Genomic DNA, 24,731 nt, shown 5'->3' with positions numbered 1-24,731 from the left:
TTATCCTTATATCTATATCTGTCTATCAAAAGGCACAGAACTTTCCTGAGCCACTGAAAAACAATATTGTGGGTAATCAGCATGGACAGTCTCAGAAGAAGTGGCCTTTCGTTATTCCAGCTTTAGCCCTTTTATGTAAATAATGGCAGCAGAATAGAGATGGAAAGTAGGACAACAGGTGACCCCTCCTCCATTCTGCCCTTGAACTGGATGGATGGAAGAGTAGATGGAGATGATGTATTCAACACCACCCAAGGCCAATTTGTTGAACAAGCTACTATGGCCTACTCACACATAATGATAAGGTATAAACCTTGGTTTGCAAAGTAATAGCTGAGTTCACACACTGTACTAGGCTAAGGACAAACTATGGTTTAACACTATATGGAAATTTGCAACAAGCCATAGTCTGTTTTATTTGCTTTTATCTTAGAGTAATGTGTGACCCCAGCCATTGTAGTTTCTGGATTATGGATTATGGTCTAGTAGTATGTGTGGACAGGGTCAAGATGGCATGGGACAACATGTAAACTTAATTCTTATTAGCACTATTTAGTTATTAATTTGAGTCCCTGTAGAAAAGTCACAGAATTTGTTCAGATTCGGGGGGGGGGGGTTGGATGAGAAACTTGCATTGGGCCACATTACCTGATTTGCCCCCCCTTCTCCTTGCTGCTCATGCCACCACCCCTCCTGTTGGGTTTCTTCAGAGTAGGAAAGCTCTTTGTGGCTGGGTTTCCACAACCCAGTAATCTCTGGTTAAAGCTAGTTGATTGGACTTACTCAACTGCCTGGCTTGTATAACACAATATACTGTAAATTAATCATTCTAATCAGGTTTGGCAACATACTCAGCTTCATCGTAGTCTGGCATACAGTATTATGCAGTCTCAGCCGTTTCATGAAACATAACCCATGGTTCTTAGAGCCAGGCATTTCAGGAGTATACATAATTTATAATTTATTATTTATTTGCTAGATTTATATCCCATCCTTCCATTTTCTCCCACTGCAACAACACTGGGTTCAGAGAGAGCGACCTGTGTCTCCCAAAGTCAGTCTGACACCTTAACTGCGACCCCAGACTAGCTTGTGGAATACTGCTACCAGCTACACCCTGAATTCTGCTTAAGTTCACATTAGTGGAAATATATGAATGAACAATATGATTAGTATATTCCTAGGATCTCATTTCTGTAACAACATGCTGTAATTCTGGCATTTGTGTGAGACCACAAATTATGTTTAATTTCTTCACATACATTCCCCGGCCCAAAATAAGTATTCAATATTTCTGATGAGTGGCGTTGTTATCTGTGGAATATCCTTTCTTTTTCAAATTTGGGAATGTTTACTCACATGTGGCTGTCTTTCATTAGAATTTCTGTAACCTCTTTTCAATCAGTTTGAAAACTGGAAGCATCTCAGAAAACACGCATGATGTTGAAAGGTTAGTGTGGTGTAAGTGGATAAACAATTTAAACAGGAACTGAATCTATTAGAGTTACTACAGTAAATAATGGATTACTTGAACAGTTTTCCTCTCCAAGCTAATGTTTGCATAGGGCAGGACTTTTTTGTTATCTCTAGCTACATGGACGGATGGTGACCTTTCTATTAGCTGCCACTCATTATGTCTAAATTTCCTGTAAATTGTGTTTACGATATATGTTTTTCTTTATTGCTTAATGCACCAACCCTATAGGAATATAAGCCATTGGAATGGCTGGGGCTTTTTTTGGTCTGGATGAATCAAGTTCATAATTTGGACATAATTACCAAAGTGGAAAAACAGTGCTTAAATAAATATCATCTGTTGACCTTTATATCTTCCTTTCTCATGTTAAAAGCTCTATTCATATGTCATAGCCTTGGAGCTTTAGGTAATCATAGTTAATTAAATTGGTTAATATTTTCAAAAGCCTAAAAACTCCACTTGAGGTTTTTTTTTCATAAGGTATCAAGAACTTATATTGTATAACTAAGGCCTCCCCATCAGGACTGATCCTCAAATATCCTATTGATCCAATAGATTAGGGTTTCTCAATCTTATCACGTTTAAGATGTGTGGACTTCAACTCCCAGAGTTCCCCAGCCAGCATGCTGGCTGGGGAATTCTGGGAGTTGAAATCCACACATCTTAATGTTGCTGAGGTTGAGAAACCCTGAAATAGATGTAGTACAATTCCTAATAATTATTATATGAAATGAGATGATAAGATTAAAAAAAAGTGAGTATTAAGTTTGATTTTGAAACAATGTAGCATCTATTAATAGAAATTGCACTATGTCATCAATCTAAACCTGGTGCAACAGTGGGAACTGATACATTTATCATTTTAATTATATATTCTCTATAGTGCACTGCAATTCAGGCAATTTACCTTACTTTTTAACTCATAAATGCATAATAAATGCATGCAAATGAACTGACCTTCATGCCTTTTAAGCCTGTTGAGTGGGGTCAGATAAAGGATTAATATTATTTATTTATTTAAATTTATTAGCCGCCCAACTCCAATGGACTCTGGGTATTTATGTGATTTCATTGATTAAATACAGATAATTAATCATTCTTATGTATTTAATAATAGTCTTCTTTCATCATGTAGCCAGTGTGATATAGTAGTTAAGGTGTTAGTATATGATAAGGAAACCCAGGCTGAAATGTACCTTCAGCCCCAAAAACTCACTGGATTATTTCAGCCAGTTACTCTCTTTTAGCCAAAATTACCTCATGAGGATGCTGTGGTGGGGATAAAATGTATGAGGATCCCTGAGCATGCTGTCTTGTGGTCCTAAAGGAAACTTGGATATAATTGTAACAAGCAGGTGAATGAAGATTACAAGTCAGTAGCAACTTTTGGAAAAGCACTGGAAACTTTAGGCAGCTGTTGGTTGTGTACCTCTGTCTTAATCTGCATTCTAGCAGCTGCATTTTGTATTATTTGAAGTTTCTGAGTCATCTTCACAGGCTGCCCATTGCAATCCAAATGGAGTTATTAATATATGGACAGGATTGGCTAGGAAAAACCACATTTGTTACGTCAGTCTTAGCTGGAAAGTGCAGGATGCTTCAGAAGATATCTAAGTCTTTAATGATAACTATGGGCCCCCAAACGGCAGAGGTGTTCACAGAATGTAGTAAAAAAAAGTCAAGATGGCAACAGTGCAGTCAAAGTTCTGCCTGATTTTTATGTGAAGATGGAGCTTTGGTTGTACCATCACAGCTGCCATTCTTGATTTTTTTGAACATACTCCGAAGACACCCCTGCAAGACTGTGAACATGGCCCTGTATTGGGGGTGGGACTATTCTTGTCTGCAATATATTAAATGCCTTCTAAAATAGAATAGATGAATCAAGGAGCCAGTGTCAAAAAATATCTCTGTCTTTTCACGACTATGTTAGGATACTGTTAAGAAATGAATACGTGATTTACAGCTGTTCCATTAATAGTATTTGAATGCTTTTAGACTAGATGGTCTTTAACCAACCATTTTATAGTTCTTTGAAGGTTGTAAATGGTTATTGTTAGTAAATACAGTATGGGAAAAGACTGTGGATATCCAGGTATATTTTCAGTTAATGATTCACAACTTTTTTTCCTATTATGACAAATTTGAAGCTGTTCTTTTATATTTTACTTAGAAGAATTAGAAAATGAATATTTTTTTGTCTGCTATGCTTTGGAGAACTATCCTCTCGAGATGCTACAGGAACCACACTGTGGCTTTTGAAAGGAATAATATTACAGAATTAACTCAGGGATTCATTTGTGTAGTGACTTTAGAATTCAGAACCCAGATAGGAGAGAGATTACCCACCTGAGCCCATCAGAAACATTCACAATAAGGGTATTATTTCATCTTTGATCATTACTTTTTCTTTTCATTGGGCTTTTTCAATATTCTGGAAAACATTCATTCGGTGATTAAAAGAAGTCAAGGAATGGAAATCAGATATTTCCTGTAAAAGTTACATTCATGCCTTTTCATACCTACTTACAATACACGATTAAACAAAAAACAAAATCTTCTAACTGGAGTTTTGGATTACTTAAATAGGTACCGGTTGATAGATGCAACAGTAGTCAAGCAATGTCAAGTTCTTAGCAGTATGTGCAAGGTTATAGTGACTGTAATATTTCTTAGCTTGAAATACATTGGAAACCTGATATGGAGGAAAACTTTCTCAGATGGCAGATATTCCATTTTCCTCAGAATGGAGTCAGATAACAGGGAACCATGTGATAACTGCTCAGCCAGAATTACAGCTGAACTCTTTATATCTTCGAAATGCGAAGGTTGAGAAATCAGAAGTTGCATTTCCCCTCAAATTCTCACACATGCAAATCATTACCTACTTTGGCCTTAATTCGTTGAATCAGCAGTTATATTAATCAGGTTAAGACTAGCCAGGTTTCTTGATTTGTTTCAAGCTTTTCTTCAAGGATTACCTACGTATTTGCATTAGCCATCATTACTGATTGTGTCTCTCTCTGTAAGGTGTTTCACCCATTGTGTTAACTCATGATATGGTTTGCTTCCTTCATTAATGTTGTTTTTAGCACTGTCATTATGCTTAGAACAAAGTTGCTAAGATTGAGAAATACTGGCCTAGAGCCTTTTTATAACTGAGGCAGTTTGAAAATTGTATAAATAAATAGATATTTAAGGTTGGGAAAACTTCTGTGCAAAACCCTGGATTGCTGTCGGTAATCAATTGGGTTCACCTATCACATGAAACTAACGTAGTTAGTTTGGTTTTGGATTAGCAAGTTGGGTGAACCAAATCAGGGCAGGTTGGTAAATCATAGGTGATAGCTAGGATTATTTATGACTTCATTCATTTGTGGCTTATTCAATAAATAATACTGTAATGTATTATGATGTATAATCCCAATCACTACATTACTGGCTAGAACGACCAGTGGACTGACAGTTCCCTGAGGTTACAGTCTAGGGGAAATTAATGTGGAATTTAACTGATCATGTTATCAGTGACATGAACTCTATATGGTTCAAGGCACCAAATCATGAATGTTAACTAGCAAGCATAAACCATGAACACTGATTTTCTTGTCAGGTGCTATGTTCCTTCAAAAAATTTTTGAAAAAAATGAATCTATCTATCTATCTATCTATCTATCTATCTATCTATCTATCTATCTATCTATCTATCTTTCCACACATATTTTCAAACATTAAGTTATCAAAGCAGCCTGGTGCTTTTTAAAAAATAAAGTATCTTTGCTTACTTTAAAAGGGGTTTGGGGATTATTTTATTGGACTGGAAGAAGATTCCTCTGCAATTTTCTAATTCCTCTTATTAAAAGAGTAGAAAATCCACACCCTTAGTATTTCTCCTCATTATAGACCTTCCCCCACCGCCTATCTGGGCCCTTGTCATCCCTCAGACAAACTTCACAAGCCCTTCTCTGCCCCTCCTCTTGCTCAGGTATACTCCTCTTCCTTTGAACCTGTTAAGATAAATGTAGGGATTTACCCAGAATGATTTTACCATTAAAACTGAGCCTGATTCCTGATACAAAGCTTTATTTATGTTTCCCGAGGCTTCTTATTTGCAATGTCATTCCTCCAGGGAGAGCCTGACAGGCAGGTAACCTGACACCTCCAAGGACAAGCAAGCTTAGCTCCTGTTGTATTTCATAACAGAAGAGGGCCAAAGCTAATCTTCCTTTCTTCCATTTCTGCTCTGCTGAAAACAGAGAGGAAGGAGAGGTGGTTTCCTGCCTTGGGTTTGGAATATGTACTCAGTGACATTCCTCCAAATTTCATGTTTTAACACTTTCAGCATTTCTCCTGGTATCCGCAATTTTGTCTGAATGTAGAAATCATGCCTTCTACTCACTACGTAACAGTATCTATATCCATACAGGTAGTGTGTGAAATCCTATATGTATCACAGAAGATGTTTCTCTTTTATAGATTTGTGTGTATACGTGATATATTATCTAGCATCTACATTTGTCAAATTGCTTCTAAGGCACACCTAAAATGTTTCATCCTCAGAAAGTGGATCAGATAATAAGAATATTTCCCTTATCACACCCCAAAAGTTAACCATATAATATGAGTCCAACTTACTTTCACTGTGCCAAAATTTTCAGTCCCCAACTCTAAGAAATGCTTGAGGCTCACTGCCATTTGTTCTCAGGGTAGCAAATTTAAGTCCCATAGCATTCCTTCAAGGTCACCACTGATGGTCAGAATCCAGTCATGGGCCCACCTTCAGTTTTTCTTCATTGACTGATTTGTAAGATGTCACTGCACTTGCTACAGGTGAGTGGATGGGACTCAACAATGAGTGCATGCCAGTCAACAATGGTTACTCAGTGTAAACCACCAGCCCAAACTTTCCCAAGATGTTGAACAGAGAGGAGAAAGGTCAGGAGAAGCAGAAGTTCCTGCCAATGGAAAAACTGCCACCAGCTCCACAGAGCAGACCTCCAACATCTCAGAGAGAAAAACCTTCCATTTCTGCTGCACTCCAGCTGATTGGGAAGTAAATTGACTCAACGGTCCAACAGTGACAATGGCACTGGATCACAGAGGTACAGCACTAGTACCAAAATCTTTTATGGAAGTGACCTGAGATTTAATTACCAGGGCTATGGTAACTCAGATAAATATCTCTTTAGTTTTTAGGCATTTTAGGAATGGTGTTGTTGCTTTTAATTGTATAAATGCTGCTTGCTGTGGTTTTATTACATTGATTTGTTTTACATTGCATTTTTATATATGTTTGTCTTCTTACTGGAAAACTGAAGCTGTTGATCAGCTTAAAATGTAATAAATTCACGTATGCATCACTCGGATAATTGTTTTCAGGTAGCTTAGATAACAGCCAACCAGCACTCTTCTGTATTACAGCATTGCCAGCATACTGGAACAAATGGAAACTGAGTTAAAGGGATGTCCTAACACAGAAAACAGGCAGAGCTTCAATTGCACCTTCATGGTTGCAATCTTGATTTTTTTGAGCATATCCTGTTGACACCCCTGCTGACTTACTTTCAAATGTTTAATTTGTGCAATATAAAATGGGGGCCTCTCTTTGACAATGGATGCTTCTCATTTACACTACTCGTGCTTTATAAAGTAACAAACAAAATATTTTTCTGTTCAGAAAACTTAAAACATAAATTCAGATTGGAGGGGAAACAACAAATGGGATGAAAGGAGGAAAGGGAAAGGAAGAGGTATTGAGGATATTAATACAAGTACCTGGGGATTCATTTCACTTAGTGAGGACTAAGGTGTTAAGTCCAAGTGCAGGTAGTCCTCGACTTATGACCATTTGTTTAATGACCGTTCGAAGTTACGATAGCAGTGAAAAAAGTGACTTATGCCCAGTCTTTGCACTTTCGACCGTTGCACCATCCCCACGGTCACGTGATCAAAATTCAGGGGCTTGGCAACTGGCATATATTTACGATGGTTGTAGCATCCCAGGATCATGTGATTGCCATTTGCAACCTTTCCAGGGGGCTTCCAACAAGCAGTCAATGGGGGAAGCCGGATTCAATGACTGCATGATTCGCTTAATGACTGACAAAAAAGGTTATGAAATCAGGTGCAACTCACTTAATGACCACATCACTTAGTGACAGAAGTTCCGGTCCCAATTGTGGTTGTAAGTCGAGGACCACCTGTAAGCATATAAAAAATAATAGTTGAAGATCCTGAGAGTTGTTTCAAATTATTAGAGCAGAAAGTTCAGTATAACATAGGTTCAGAAGAAGCTCAGGAGAGAAAAAGAAAGGGAAATAACCATTAGATTACATTACATTACTTTTCATGAGACATATAGCCATGTAATTCCTACAGGTAGACCTAATTTAGCGACCACAACTGGGACTGGCAACTCGGTCATTAAGCAAAGCAGTCACTAAGTGAAACCGCAACTGTGCTTATGATTTGACTTCAGCTTTTCTTTGCTTTACAGACCTGTGAAGGTTGTAAATGTGAGGATTGGTCGTAAAGTTACTTTTTCATCATTGTTATAACTGCAAACAGTCGCTAAACAAGGCAGTTGCTAAATGAGGACTACCTGCACTTATCTTTAAATTCAGAAACATCTGTGTTGTCCATATAAAGGTTCCTATTAAATATTTACATGGTTTATGGAATAATGCACAAGTGATTAGGATGTCACAACATGCTGTGAGATAATTCATGGTCTGCAAGTCTCAGGATCACCTAGTGATCCTATTCAAGAAAACCACATTATGGCTTAGTGCTATGTATAAATGTATAAATGTTTGCATACTGCTGTGTTAAATCCAAGTTTGGCATGAAATAAGCCACTATGTCATATCCATGCGCATTGATAGAATTTCCACTGCAAACTTCTGGATTCTGGATGTGCAGTTCCCATGTGCAACTGCTCCATTGCATGGGCCATTTATCCCCAAACAAGCTGTTGGCTTGTTTTTAAAACAAAAGTTTGTTTGTTTGTTTTTACAGAAAAGATGGCACCACATGCTGGATCTGCAGGACCAGTTGGTTTACCCCTGGAAACGGAAGAACAACTGATTAAGCGAATGATGGCCAGAAGGCAAAAGATAATTGCAGAAATACTTCAGACAGAAAGAGATTATCTTAGTGATCTGGAACTCTGCATCAGAATGGTGGTTGAGCCCTTGAGAAAAAGGCAGGTAAGAAAGTTCTGGCTTCTTGCTTGCTTGCCTGCCTGCCTGCCTGCCTGCCTTCTTTCCTTCTTTCCTTCTTTCCTTCTTTCCTTCTTTCCTTCTTTCCTTCTTTCCTTCTTTCCTTCTTTCCTTCTTTCTTTAAAGATAATGGAAAAAGAAAAGAAACTAGTTGTGTTCACAGGATGCATGAACTAGGTAATTATACTTTACTTAGTGTGATGTGTGAACTTAGTGGTAAGTTTATGGTTCAGTCAATTGTGTGTACCCAGGAAACTGAATTGAGGAGACCATCATTCAGTTAATCAGTGGTGTGTCATGCCAAAAAAGCCAAAGAGACCTAGAGGCTGTATTTGCACATCATGCTGAACTCAAGATAGCTAGCAATATTTTGTATAAATAGTAATTTGCTGTGCAGAGCCAGGCCATTTAATCATTCCATTCCATTCCATTCCATTCCATTCCATTCCATTCCATTCTTCTTATTTTAATTGTTGAATATATATCCACTTCTTATCCAGAATAAAAGACAGCATACATAGCTTTCCTTCCTCCAGTTTTTCCCATTGCAACAACCCTTTGGGATAGATTGGGCTGAGAGATAGTTTAGTGCAGTGCTTCTCAACCTTGGCAACTTTAAGATGGGTGGACTTCAACTCCCAGAATTCCCCAGCCAGTCATTGAGTTGAAGTGCACCCATCTTAAAGTTGCCAAGATTGAGAAAGCTGGTTTAGTGGTCCAGAGTCATCCAGTGAGTTTTTGTACTTGAAGATGGATTTGAATCTGAGATTCCTGGGACTAAATCTATAATATCTCAAGTACTACATCATGTTGACTAATTTAGAAGTGACAAGTAGGTAAACAAAAGCAGATGAAACAACCTTTTAGCCTACTTTTAGAAACAGGATAGAAACTTTATAACCAGGGTCACATATTGCACTAAACTATACTGTAGTTGGGCTGCATGCATCAATCAAGTGAGTCGCAGTTCACAAAAGTGTGTGCCTTTTAATAAAATGTTGTTAGCCTGAAAAGCTGCTGCCAGACCTCTTCTGAGTATAGCTTACTGTGATTCCATATATACCCAGGTTAGCTTAAAAAGCCCAAGGACATGTTTTTTTGTTTTTCCCTTTTACCCACCAGCCTGGTGCCAGGCCATAAACACCAGGGCCCCTTTTAGCACTGGTAATATCTAACTGTTTTGTGGATGTTGTGACAAACTGCACCCACACTGCTCAGAGACAGCCACTGTGGCTGTATGAACTGTTACTGCAGGGAACAGAACAAGTCCCAGGGGACATTTGAGGCAGTGAAGCTAATGGAAGTGCTTACTACAATTATATCTTTTCATGCAGATTTCATGCTGCTGGTCTGTTGTTCAGCCAGCACTTCAGAATCGTCTGGCTACCACTCAAACAGCACATTCTGAGTTTTCTTTTTCAAGCAGCACAGGCAACCGCCTCCCTTTAAAAATAATAAAATAAAATTCTGCTGGGAACCACAGCACACCCTGCAGAAAGCAGCATGCTCTACTGGTACCCAACAGGCATGATAGACAAATAGCAACTTGTCAATGACCTCCTCCACAATTGTTCTCTTGTATCAGAGCTCCAGTGCAGTCTAAATCTGACAGTGAGTAACCAGGACAGATGATAGCGATGACCAACCCTTTTCCCCACTGGCTGATGCTTTACCTAATGGTACTGGCAGCACACAATCAAAGTACCTGGATCAAAAGTCTAAAGTCTGGGAATACAGAACCCCCAATTCCATGATTCATGAAGAGCCTGGTACCCCATGAACGTTGGCATCAGGAGAGTACTGGCAAGGTTGCATGACCTCCCTAGGATTGTTCCCACTGACCAGAGAGGCAGCTGTGATCTGAGACTTTGCATCCCCAGAGATATTTTACATGGACTTATTAACTGGCCTACAATTGAACTCTTAACCAGCCAACCCCCCCCACCCCATGATTTGTTAATAATTGAATAAACTGCTTTTGTGCTTAAAGTACCTTACAGTTATTTTTGCAAACTTTAAGATTTAAAAAAAAATACTCTAAAAAAAAAAAGAAGAAAAAAATAAATTGAGAATGCTTAGCTATACCTAAATGACCAAAGGCGGTACAGTCCCCTCTGATCAAAGATGACTCTTCCTGCCAATTGTTACAGTATATTGCTATTACTCTAACTTGTAATTTGATTCTTTGGGACTGCTTCTATAAGCAGCTGGCTAAATGCAGTTTTGTTTCTGATGAATACTCATGGACAGGCCTGTTTGTAAGTTCCATCTAGCTGCCAAAACTAACATTGTTCCTAGTTTCACACATTCTTACTGCATATTCTGATTTTCACAGACTGACTCATTGTCCTTTCATCATATAAGGAAACAGCAACTAAATAAAGTTTTTAAAGGGGAAAAATCCCAAAGGAACTCATGTTAATGCCTAAGAATTATGCAAAGTTTATTGATGTAATTCATTTTACTGCAGCCTTCTCTAATCTGACACCCTATGGATGTGTCAGCCTTCAGGTCCCATAATGTGAGTATGCTTTCTGGGGATTATGCAAACTGAAGTCCAGCCCAACTGGAGAGTTTCAGATTCGGGAAGGCTGGTTTATAAATTGTGAGTTTTCTCATCTCAGATTTCATTTGCAACTTTTCTTTTTACATATCTGTTTGCTTTGATTTTACTATGTGCATTTTATTTTTTATTAAATGGATCTGAATGACTGCTTGTGTATAATATTGCAACAAAAAATGTAACTTTTCTATTTTAAAAAGTGGTAGACCATTAGGAATTAATAATCAAGCAGACAATCTATATAATTTACATTATTCCCTTTGGTTTTATCACATTTCTATCTGTGAAACACACCCTAAGATAGGAAAACTTTCTTAACCCAGAGACTGCTGGCGGGGAGGGTATTTGCCTTCCCCCAATTTTGAGTTATTCAGCTGTATTGGCCTTCAGTCTCCATAATCTTCCAGCCAGTATGATTTTGACTATACTGGTTAAAAAATTATGTGGGTTAAAGTCAACACAGCTGGAAGGCATCTGGATAATGAAGCCTGATGTACACAGTTGATCAGCTATCCTGCCATGAAAATACATCAGCTGAAAATGTGTTAATGTTTTATCTTTTGCAAAAAAAAAAAAAATCTTCAAACACACTTTTCTTCAGAAGGAAAGGATTTATAAGAGGCAATTTTTGTATAATGTATGTATAATTTTTCAATATAATAAAATATACAAAACAAACAAAAACAAAGATGAACTAAGAAGTAGAGAAAAAAGAAAGAAATTAAAAAAAGGAAAATACATACAATTATGCCTTCTGCCCTTCTTTCTATTGAGTAATTATCATCTTAAACTTTCCCCCAACCGCTGTCCCTTTTTAATCCCGAAATCATCAATTACAGTATTTTTTTTCTTATTTCAACAAAAAGTCCTTATAAGGTTTCCAGTCTTTCAAAAAAGCCTTTATTGATTTTTTCTTTGACCAAAATGGTCAGCTTCACCATTTCTGCAAGTTCCGTTAATTTTATAATCCAGTCTTCCACTGTAGGCATTTCATTGCTTTTCCAAGTTTTTGCACACACTAATCTTGCTGCAGTTACCAGATAAAACATTAGTTTCACATATTTCTTTTCTAATTTCTTGTCCACAAAATACAGTAGGAATAATTCTGGTTTCATCATGATGTTAGTCAGTAATATCTTTTGCATTGTTGTATGTATTTATAGCCTTTTTTTTTTTTTTTTTGCTTTTTCACAAGTCCACCATGTGTGATAAAAAGTCCTCTCTCCCTTTTCACACTTCCAACACTGATTTGATATTCCTTTATACATTTTAAACAATTTAGCCAGTGGCATACACCATTGTATCCATGGTACATCATTTTGTAAAAATTATAGCGCAATGTAAATTTAACATTAGTTCTCCACATTTTCTCCCATATATCCATATTGATATTTTAACAAAAATTTGCAGCCCATTTCACCATCAGTCTTTAACCTGCTCATCCTCTGTTTCAAATCTTAATAACAATGTATACATTTAAAGCTGTTATGTGGTCATCATTTGTACATAATTCTATTTCAAATTCCGTTTTGTTCTTCTCAATTCCAATTGTCCTTTTATCCATATTAAACCTCTCTTTCACCTGGTTATAAAAAGACCATTGAAAAGCGTGAATAATGTGTATCTCTGAGTAAAAGAGCAGTCTGACAACAGTATAATCTCCTTGTTTTTCTGATAGCTTTTGCCTGTTGTTTTTGTTTCATTAGATTGTTCGACTTGATGTGGACGGCTTATTTAGCAACATCGAATCGGTCCATGAAATATCATCCAAACTGCTGTCATCATTGGAAGAAGCAACGTCAGATGTGGAACCATCCATTCAAATAATTGGTATTTGTTGTCTTCTTGAACTCTATAGCGCTACCTAGAACAATAACAACAGCGACAATAATGATGCTGCTGCAGTAAACTGCCCTTTGCCCAGCCAGAGTCAAGCCTACCTGTTTGTTTTTCCAAACTACCATTCCATGTAGTATATACATGAAAGGTGGAGAATCAGGCCCATAATCAACCTGCAACGGTCACACGGTCTGTTTGCATAACCAGCTTAACCCAGTCGGCAACAGGCCCTGTCAGATTTCCTTATTGATGCGTCTAGCAGCACATAACTGTACTCATTGGGTCAAAGGTCTCTTATTCTGGAGTTGGAGAGCCCCGCCCCCTGGACATAGGGAGGCCCTATGCATCAGGAGAGCCCTAACAAGGCTTTGTCATTACTAGCCCCTCCCCCATTTGTCAGGCTGGAAACAGTAGGCCTGGTTGCCAATCAGGGTTTGAGAGCAGCCGTTATCCAGTAGTGGGGATCAGAAAAGGCAAGATGGTAGTCATGGCAGCACAATTGTGTGGGTCTGAAGAAATGGGTGGTACTTTGCACCATTAAACTGCCATCTTGCCTTTTTTGACCTGCTGCTGAGAGTATTACTTGGTTTGCAAGTTGTCGGGCAGAGTGATAATCACAAACACTCCTGTTTGTGCAGAGTGCAGCAAAAACTCCAGGAAAATATTAGCCATGACAGCAAACACAATGCAATGTCCATTTCTTGTTTCCCAAAGAAATCCAGTCAGAAAATATATACTAACTGGTGTTTATTGATAAAAATGCAAAATTCCATAAAATGCAAATATCATACAAAATATAAAGAAAAACACATCTTCTCATTTAATGTAGCATCCAAGACTTATTAGCAACACAAGCTTAACAAAATCTCTAGCTACAAACTCTTAGAGAAGAGGTACGCTACTTGGTACTTTGTTACAACTACGTAGCCCATAAAACCTACATAGTGGCTAACACTAAAACAACTACCAACTACTCAGAGAAGCTGCACATTTTCCTCCCCTTGTATTATAGCTCTATGCCACCCCCACTGGGTAACTGGCATACACACGCCAAAAGGTGGCAGTAAATAGCACAATACACAACACACAATAACAGGTGTTTTTCACCTGATGTTCTGTAATAGAGAGGGCTGCTTTCCAGCTCTTTTTCTTAGAGGACATGCAAAACAGATCATTTGACTGGCTTTAGGAGTTCTTATGATATGGCTGACTGGACTGGGTTAGTTTAACCCTTTTCAGTTTAACCATCTAGGGATTAGTTGCTTGGTCTAACTGCACTCTAACCCTCCACTAACCCTGTCTATTTATTAGATTATATTCTGTCTTTCCTCCAGGAGCTCAAAGCAGCTTGCATGGATATCTTTGTTTTCCTTTCCTAACAACAGTCCTGCAGGGTTGAGAAACAGTGACTGGCTCAAGGTCACCCAATGAGCTTCCATGGCTAAGAGTGGACTTGAATCTGGATATCTGCAGTTCTAGTCCAACACCTTAGCTACTACATTACACTGGCTCTGCCAAGAAAAAAGGACAAGGCCATAATCTTGCTGCATAGAAGAAACATTCTCACAGAGATTAAAAAAGGATTTTAAAAGTTTCCCAAATTGTGCATTACTTGACGCCATATAAAGCAAACGTGGTGACTCTGACCTTCAGTATGTTTCTGAATTATAATATCTAGCATTCATCACAATGGCTGATTATTTCCACCCTGGTTTTTTTTTCTTGCTTTTTTCCTATGAATGCAAAAGCTTAATAACTTTTTGACCTTTTAGTTGATCCTAATATTATGCTATAATATAATTCTATATCCTATACAGTATGTAATATGTTAGATCAGAATGGATGGATGAATGTATAACTAGAACGCATTCATGCAGGTTTTCTTGCGACAACAGGGTAATGATTTGTCGTCGTCTGCTTCCAGACAACATTTTTTCCACTTCTCAATCTAGCCTACTGCTCTTGGATTCCCAGATGATCACCTATCCAAATTCTAAATAAAGCCAAAGCTAAACAAAGATTTTATGCATAAGTCAAGGTGGAATAAGTGTTGTACCCTACATGGACTTGCATGCATGCGCACACACACATGCATATACACACGTGTATAAAGTCAAGATCTGATTCAAATTTGACATCCAGTTTGTGATTAGAGATCTGAAGATAGCAAGATTCACCCTGAAGTATTCGAGTTTCACGATTTAGTTCATAAACATGTCAACCAAATGCTATAGCGCAGAAGCATCAAAATGCCCACAGCTGCTTCATGTAACATGCACCTTTCTGAGAGTCTGGTTTGACACCATATAAAGTTTTGCTTTGTCTTTATTTTAATTGAAACAAAACATAGCAAATCATGATTTGTTGGCTGGGATATTGGCTGGGTTCAAACAACATGCTAAGCCCTAAACTAAAGTTAGGGCTTAGCACAAATGACATAGAACACTAAAAGAAAAGCAAGTCAAATGCCTTATGACTTAAAGTGATTAACGAAACCAGCCAATATATAGTCAGTCTTAGAAGAAGCCTGAATATTATTGTTGACTATGAGGCTTGCTATGAGATTCCTGGTTTAGAGCAGCAAGGTAGGAAAAAACATCATGTTCCATTATAGCTAATTGTAAGTTGAATTGCTTTTTTGAAACAGCCTTCTGCAGCATCCAAGGACACTCTGATTGAAAGCCTTTGGTATGTTGTTGATTCGTATTCTTATTAGTACTATTAAAGTAAATGATGTGAGTGGCTAAGGGGAAGAGACAGTTTCCTTTTCGTATGCATGCAGTATAAAGGACATGGCTCCATTTAATCACATCCATTTGCACTTTATCTGTAATGAAAGCCATGCGTTTAGCCTCTTGTCAACCCAGTTCACCTTTCTGTGTTTGGCATTTATCTTAGTTACTAGGCACAAAGTAAAAATCAGACTGAATTGTTTTGTCCCCAAATTAGCCAGATGCTGAAAGAAATACATTGCACAGAGGTGCTGCTTTTTACAGGAATGCTTTTGCAGCTGAAGTATCAAATGAGGCCATAATTGGTACTTTTACATTTTAGTTACTGCATCATACTCTTAATGAGAAGTAAATTCATCCTTTCAGGAAGCTGCTTTCTAGTTGCTTTCAAGAAGTCAAGGACTGATTTCCTTTTTGGTGTGTGCTTTTCTTTGTCTGGTGCTTTCATAACAGCTTTGCATTTCAAAATCAAGCAAAGTTCTCTGTGTGCTTCTGATGCTGATTATCACTGGGCTCCTACCATTATTGTGATTATTAAACAAACCAAGAATGGCTTATTTAGTATCTAGTCTAAATCAAGGAGCCTAACATAGTGCTGTGCTTTCTTTTCAAGCCAGGAGCATAAATAAAGATTGGTTTGCAAATCCAATTTATCTGAGAATGACAAAGAAAGATTCCTAATGCAGGTTACACCCTAAAGAAAGTATTCCTATTGCTGAAGGGCTAACATGATGGATAACTTCTTCTGTCTTACAGTTCTCCAAACTTGACATGATGGACAACTCTTGAGCTAAAGAACTGTCCTCTGTAAAAGGAGACCTTAATAGATGTCATTCAGAAGAGTATTCAATATTTGCAGCACCACCACTAAGAAGGCCAACTTAGATTCCAACTCATGGGTAGATGGGGTAGAAAACAGAATTTCCAAGGCCAATCGTAAATGTTCTGCAGGTTTACAGATTTAAGGCAGACCATATATCATCTGACAGTGATTTTATTCTGGCTTATATTTATGCTTTTGACTTTCACAGGGCAGGTGTTTCTGCAGATTAAAGATGCACTGGAAGAAGCATATAAAATCTACTGTTACCATCACGATGATGCTCACATTCTGCTGGAATTCTATGAAAAGGATGAGGAATTGAAACAGTGTATAAAAGACTGCTTACAGTCCTTGAAGTAAGGATTTTTAAAAATATTGTTTTCATCATTTGTTCATTGCACGGCATATGAGAGAGCAAATGTCTATTATAAATCCTAAATTATATGAGATTTGTAAATTGATTTTGGGGGGATTATATTTTCAAACGTTTGCTTTATTAAGGGTCTTCCCATTATGCACTGTTCATTTTCAAGAAGTTACTTGATCAGATTTATCAAATGCTCTTGGCTCCTGTTGCATAGCCCCAAAGAATCAAGAATATCAGCAAAAATACAATATTAATTGTTTTTTATTTTTATAGTAATTGTATTAAAAATTACAATAACAAAGATAAAAACTAATACAAATAAAAAATAAAAGAATAAAAAATAGAAAGTGCAGAAAAGAAATATGGAAAAGAAAAAATAAGAATATAGTAAAGAAAAAGAAAAGACATATATAAAGGAATGACTTCCCCATTCATCACAAGTATAAATAATGTTAGTAACTTATCACATTTACAGCATTGGGTGAGTTTCCTTAAACTTAAATACAAGTTTAAGCACTTAAAAAAGTCTTACTATGTTTAATTTTTAAAAGAATTCAAAACAAAAGCATTTTTCCACGGGAAGGATTCTTTATAATTAATTCCAAAACCTTATTTCAAATCCATCTGGATCCTTAGTCCGTTCGTAACTTTCCAAACTCAAAGTTCTAATCACTCTTTTGCTGTTTATTCCAAAAATAAAATTGGAAACTCACCTGGTGCTGTAAAATGTGTTGATCCAAGGGTTCCTAATAGCTGAAAAGCAATTAACAAGCAATTTCCAAAAGCGATTAGAAAAGGAAGTATGCGAACCCAGTGTCCTTTGGAAGGCACCGACTGTGGTTTGAGCAAGATAGCTATTTGCTTGTTTCCCAGAGCCCTAAACCTGCCAGAGACCACTGTCTTGCAGTCTCCTCATGAGGAGAAGCTGTTTGGAGCACTTGTGGTCAATCTCAAGTCCTTTCCTTGCCTGGAGAAGAATTACGAAGAGCCGGTCTACTCACCCACTCTTCATTCCGCCATGCCCATCAGCTCTGCTATTAGCAGAGCCATCTTCAGTTCACCATTCCTTCCCTGGAAGTCCAAAAATACAATATGAAGAATAAGTTTCCTTATTATTCACAATAAGGAAGAATTGGGGAGAGAATTCACATAACTGAGCATTAAGCCACAGTTCTATTTGCTGGGGCTGTGAGTTGACACAAAAGAGAATTCCAGCAGTTGAGTGGAAGCACATGAGCATCAGCCTCTTCCAGCTATTGCAGTGTTGTCCAAACTTGGCCACTTTAAGATGAGTGGAGTTCAATTCCCAGAATTCCCCAGCCAGCATGGCTGGCTGGGGAATTCTGGGAGTTGAACTCCACTCATCTTAAAGTGGCCAAGTTTGGACAACACTGAGCTATTGGAATTGTTGGAGGGGACAATACAAGACAGTGAAGTGAAGCCACAGGGGTGGGTGCTTTGCTTGACTCTTAGAAGCGGTGGAATATATTGTTTTATGAAGCAGGTTGGAGGGGGTTAATTCACTGATGAATCAATGAAGTGAAACACCCCTAGGGAACTGCACAACCTAATAATCCAGTTGTCCTTCAACGAAGCAGTGCTTGGAAGTTATTTATTCATTAACATTCATTTATTTGTTAAATGTATGTCCCATCTTTCCTCAAGACCACACAGATAGAACTCTCCCCTCATTTTATGCCCACAACATTACAGTGTAATATCAAACTGTGATGAATCTAAAACTGAAGTGAAAATTCAAATGTCCTCATCCCATTGTGCCAGAAGAGGATATGTAATGATAAAAAAATTACTGCCTCATTGTAATACTAAATCAAATGCTATGTTCAGACTAGTGGATATATTTGGTTTAAGCAATTAGGGTCTACAATATGGCTTCTGGACCCTCATAGATCCATTAGGCATTCTTAACAATAAAAGTGGTGGTTGGCTTCAGCCTGTGTTTTGTTAGGAAGTGTTTATCTGCCAAGAAAAAAACACAAAGGTAAACTGAGGTGATAGAATTCATCCCGGGAGGCTAAAGGTATGTTTGTCTGTCATGGAAAATCATTTCAACAGTTTGTCTTCTGGTAAATTGGTATGTTGTGACTGACTAGCCCAGTGTTTCTCAGTCTTGGGAACTTTAAGAAAAGTGGACTTCAAGTCCCAGAATTCTCCAGCCAGCAGGGGACTAGCCAGCTGGGGAATTCTGGGAGTTGAAGTCCACCTGTCTTAAAGTTGCCAAGGCTGAGAAACATTGGGCTAGACCCTCTGTGGAAGCCATTTTAACAGTTTGTCTTCTGGTAAATTGGTATGTTGTGACTGGCTAGTCTTCCTGTGGCATTTCATTAGACTGCCTGTAACCGTTCTCAAAACAATGAATGCCCACTGGCTCAAAAAGATCAGAGATATCTGAATTAGGATCAGCTTACTGATATTCTCTTTTCTTTTCTTTTTTCTTTTCTTTTTTTTAATAATTTTTAATTGCTTTTTAATTAATAACAAAAAGGAAAAAAGCACTAAAATAATAATACACAAGAAGAAGGAAGAAAACATTAAAAGGTAGTATTACAAAAAAGTGGCAAAAATACAACAACAACAAAACTTAGTGTAGTATGCTATTGCTGTATCCAGTAAATAGTTACACATCTGTATATATTTATTTAAGAGAAAGATAATGATTCTGTATTTATTTTTCTTTTTGCAGAAAGATATATGAAGAAGGGTAAGTTCTCTATTTATTCAGATGTATTACACTGTTTTGGCATTTTTCATCCAAATTCTTCAGGATTTCATTTATGTCCATTCCTATTATTTTATCTTCAGAACAGCTATGAGGTCAGTTAGGTGGATAAGGAATGACTGATTTGCTCAAAATCACCTGGTAAGCTTCATGGCTTAAAGGAGATTAGAACTGCTTTCCCTGGTCTAAATTTGAGACTCTTCTACCTTTGTTTTAAAAAATACAAAACAGAATATTACATATACCAAATCAATAAATTTTTTAATCCTGTAATGTCATATACTTAAAACAGATGTGGTGCTTAGAAAGTACTTTTTGTTTAAGCATAACTTCAGCAATACAAAATAGTCAACCTTTTACAATACTAGAAATATAGGGTACATGAATCAATAAAACATAAGCCTTAATTTCTCCATGTTGGATTAAGTAATTGATTTTTTTTCCTATCTTCTGAATTTTGAAGCTGCTTAGATTTGTTTTCAGGGGTCCCAAAGCTGATTTTCTTTGGCTTCTGTCTAGTGAGGGAAAACATACACAATTCAGAAGTTCTCCATTTGTTTTTTTGCTAGTGAAGGCATAATTCCCAAATGGTGTGATCTATATATTGTAGAATGCTCCCCAAAGTTACACTAGCACTAGTCTGCTGTTCAAAAGAGGGAAGGGAGTATCCTACTCACAACTGGGATGACTAGTTTGTGAAGCCAGTTTGTGAGTCTGGATCTCATTATGCACATAAACCTGTGAATGATTTCTAATTTAAAAAATGGAATATAATAATACAATCAATAAAGTAAAACAGTATTGAGAATACCATGGACAGCCAAGAAAAGAAACAAATGGATCATCAAACAAATCAATCCAGACTTCTCATTAGAGGCACAAATGAACAGGCTCAAATTATCGTACTTCGGATACATTATGCAAAGACCCAGCTTTCTGGGAAAGGCTGTAATGCTGTTAAAGGTGGAAGGAAAGAGAAGATGACGACCAGCAGCAAGATGAATGGACTCAGTTATAGTGGTGATGAATGCACAACTGAAAGACCTGAAAGACCAGGTTGGGGCAGATCATTATGGAGAAAACCTATCTATGTGTTCTCTGGTAGTCAAAAATGACTTGATAGAACATAATCAAAATTTGAACAAACCCTTATTCAGCAAAAAGTTAGGCAAGGGAGAAGGAGATCAGAAACAGAACATACGAAAAGCCTGGATTAAGTCAAGTAGCTTGCCCTTATCCTCTGGAAGGACAAAAGAGCCTATGTTCTCACACCTTCATAGCCCCCTCAAAGTGCTTCCCTTAGAGGGATAAACAATTGTGGGGCTGTGCTATACATGTCTTCCTGCTCTATATGGAGCTCTGCCAGTGAGGGTGTCAATAGCCTGAAGTTACAGAAAACTCTGGCAGAGCCTTCAGGTCTTTAGGGATTCAATAGTGAAGACCTGTTCTTTACATCCTCCTCTTGTTCTCAAGTCCAGCCTGGCTGCTATCAAAGTGATGGGGAGTGATGATAGGAGTGGTGGTGTCAAAGGTAGAAGGGGAACAGCTTCTAAGTTTCCAGTGATTTTAGTGCTTTCACTTCTTCTCAGTCATTCTGTTGCCTTTTGCTCTTGATCTGCACATCCAGTGTTTGTTTAAACAAGGTTTGTTAAATAACCTGCAATTTGTTGGGTTCACACAACATACTAAAGCCAAATAAATAAATAAAGCATGTTTTGGCTTAACAGCTTGTGTGAACCCAGTCTTTCTTTGGCTGTTGAAAGATTGAGTGCATATAGTTTTGAACTCTAAATAGAGCATCCTTATAATTTTTAAAAAAGGAAACACTTTTCAGCTTACCCTATTCAGTGTGTGAACCTGTCCTTTAACAAAATGCAGACACAGTTTCAACAGCTGACCCACCCCTCCTTGGCCAATGACGAGTCCTTAAGAATTTGAAAGCTTGCATAGTTTTGTGATCCTGAGCTGGCATAATAAAGCCCTTGCCTCAACCAGATGTAATTAAGGTTGTGCTTATAGAAACAAGATGTGGTTTTTTATCTACCAAAAACAAAAAGACAAAAGAGATCTTACATATGTGTACCAATAGCAGATGGGCATTAAATTACTGTGCTGAATTTCTCCAAATTAATGTGCCCTTATCATCGTCAAAGGTATATGCCAAAAACTGTGAGTTGCACAGATTATAAATGGTCAATAATTCATTAGTCTTTCAAAATCCAATTTATGGATGGGTCTGTTTGGACTAGATATAAGGAATTCATGTAACTTCCAAGCATCCAGACACAATAACAGGCCCTGTTCTTTTTTTTGGGGAATCCTAATGAGCATTTTGGCATGTGGATTCCTGCACATCTGTCTACTAGATGTTTCAGCTCCACAATAATCCTTTTCTGTAAGTTCTACACAAAGCCCTTAACTCATAGGAAAGACAGTATGTTGGTGATTAGCAGAATAATAGCTCTATGACATTCTGTGAATAATTTGGAGAGTCATTTAGGCATGCACACACATACACAGCTACAAGGAAATGAGAATCCTTCTGAGTAAAGCTTTTGGATTTTAGTTTAAGCAGAGAAACGGGAGTTCTCTGTACTATGAAGTAGGAGCTCCCCCAAGCTGTCAAATCTAGTTGCTTGAATAACTCTGTGTTCAGACAACTGAGTTCAGGGCAGAGATTAATTATCTTATTCTGTGGCATTGGCCCCTTTGTTAAAAAAAAAAAAAAAGTTAAGTTTCAAAGGATTTTAAGAAGTTGAGCTTGAATCCTGATGACTTCATAGACATGTAGTCCATGTAGTTTTCCTGGGGACAATATGGAAGTGGATTGCCACTAACATCTGGGATTTTGTTATAATTTCCTAGTCTGGCCTGCAGCCCTGATATTTAGGAAATGACCCTGCTTAGTTTTTGAAATCAGCCAAGATCAGCTAGATCCTGCCACTTACCTGGGAAAAATAATAACAATTCCAACTTAAAAAAAAAAATCTGTGCTATATGTGCTACCGAGTCAACAGGGAAAAGCAACAAATTCATCAACTGCTAATCTAATCTAATCTAATCTAATCTAATCTAATCTAATCTAATCTAATCTAATCTAATCTAATCTAATCTTGGATTGCTGGATAGAGTTCAGTAATCAAACTCCCAGGAGAAAAAATGTCTTGCCATTTTGCAGTCGTATTTATACAACCTGCTTGTCTACAGCAAACTTAAGTATCATCCACTAAATTAAGGATATGCTGTGGGCTTGCACATCATGCTAAACTATCTACAAGGCTGGCTTTGTACACCATGCTGAGCTAAACTGTGGGGCTTAGTTTGTGGTTTAGTGTGCTATGACAGCACAGTCATTGAAAAGTAGGTGAGCTGGAATTACAATAAGAGAATTAGACTTTTCTGCCGCCTAAGATTCATGACCAAAAAAACAATGGAAGCTATTGACCATTTGGCATATTAATCAACAAAGTTTCTAATGCATTTGCAGAACTAGGCATGTATACAGTCATAATAACCAAACATTCATGCTAACATTTCCCCAATATTCCTAAGCTTGTTACAGTAAGAATTGTTTTTAGCGTGGGGTTGTTGTGAAAGTTACTTATTACAAGGAAATACATTCTTCCTCTTCCCCATTTTGCAAGAACACACTTTTGTACTTAACATGGCTTAATTTAAATTTCAGGGGAAAACCAAATCTACTAGATATGGGATCTCTGATGATCAAACCAATACAACGTGTAATGAAGTATCCTTTGTTACTATGTGAGCTCTTGAATGCAACTCCCAGATCTCACCCTGACCACAAAGCACTGCAGGATGCCTTCATTGCTATGAAAGCTATGAATATGAATATAAATGAACTTAAAAGGAGAAAGGATATAGGTAAGAGAAAGTCAACAATATGGGACCTCTGTAAGGGCCTGCTTGTATGAACTTTCCAGAACAATGAAATGACCATTGTAGAAAATAAGATGTTGGACTATATGGATCTTTTCCTGAATGGAGTGAAATTTGGAGCTTGCATTCATGGCAAGCAGATTTGTTTTAAATATAAGTAGTTGAGGAATGATTGTGGAAAAGCACCATCCTCCTCCTTTCCATGCTTGTGAGTTTTCCAGATGTATTTGGTTGGCCACTGTGTAATACAGAATATTAGACCAAATAAATCTTTGGTTAAATCTACTAGGATTTTCTTGTGGCTAAAGCTTGGACATACAACTGGCATGCCTTTCCTGAGATGGTTGCTCGTCCCACATCAGTCTGGGTTCATATAAAGACCTACTCACATTAATTATTTACAAATTAAGCCATGGATTGATTTATAAGGAATATGGGAAATACATTTGGAATTAAAGACAGTGGACCTGTTCCTGTGGGATTCATATTTTATGGGTCCTTTAATTTTAGGAAAGTGATTCTGTCAGTTTAATATCTGCCTGATTTCAAAATGACAGCTCTGTGTAGTGAAAGTATGCCAAACACATTTGCAGAGGTAATTCTAACTATGGAAGGAAAGATGGTTGAAAAGGGACATTTAGTTCACATATTAGGAATTTAAATCAAGTTCAGGCTGCAATAATTCTGCTTAGCATGAAGTTTCAAAATGCAAGATAAATCATTTGGTTTGGACAAAGCGTTTCTGAAAGAAAAGTTAATGCATCAACATCCATTTATTAGGTCCAAAATTTAGTGAGACGTGAGACAGGGTTTCAGAGACCCTTCCCAAGTGTTGTGCAAAAGCCCTAGTCTGCTTGACTATTGAATAAACTACAATTGGCTGGTTTCACACACTGTGTTCAGTCATATGTCATATGCTTGGGTTCGTATCGTATGGTAAAAATAAAATTAATCACATTTTGCTTTAATATAATTCGTAAATCCAGCATTGTCTTATGCAGTCACTTTATATGTGAATAATCTGTGCTTTGAAATTGACTTGTTTCAGATAAGCATGTGCTGGGCTTGGATGC

General features: G+C 37.5%; 1 protein-coding gene across 1 annotated transcript in view; it reads left to right on the top strand.

Annotated features, from left to right (window-relative positions):
* The window catches only part of ARHGEF38 (Rho guanine nucleotide exchange factor 38), a 44,999-nt gene that overhangs the window by 1,559 nt on the left and 18,709 nt on the right, over nucleotides 1-24,731 (top strand). Inside the window, exons 2-6 of the mRNA XM_007433112.4 lie at nucleotides 8,492-8,682; nucleotides 12,964-13,087; nucleotides 16,860-17,007; nucleotides 19,723-19,740; nucleotides 23,444-23,643. Coding sequence (XP_007433174.2) covers nucleotides 8,492-8,682; nucleotides 12,964-13,087; nucleotides 16,860-17,007; nucleotides 19,723-19,740; nucleotides 23,444-23,643 — 681 coding nt within the window. The remainder of the gene's footprint in view (nucleotides 1-8,491; nucleotides 8,683-12,963; nucleotides 13,088-16,859; nucleotides 17,008-19,722; nucleotides 19,741-23,443; nucleotides 23,644-24,731) is intronic.

Source organism: Python bivittatus, unplaced genomic scaffold, assembly GCF_059951505.1.
Source record: "Python bivittatus isolate LINGU-HERP-01145 unplaced genomic scaffold, Pbiv_v1 ctg000070_np1212, whole genome shotgun sequence".
Taxonomy (NCBI): Eukaryota; Metazoa; Chordata; class Lepidosauria; order Squamata; family Pythonidae; genus Python; species Python bivittatus.
The sequence above is the reverse complement of the archived record's forward strand: the minus strand, read 5'-3'. Positions and strand labels throughout refer to the sequence as shown.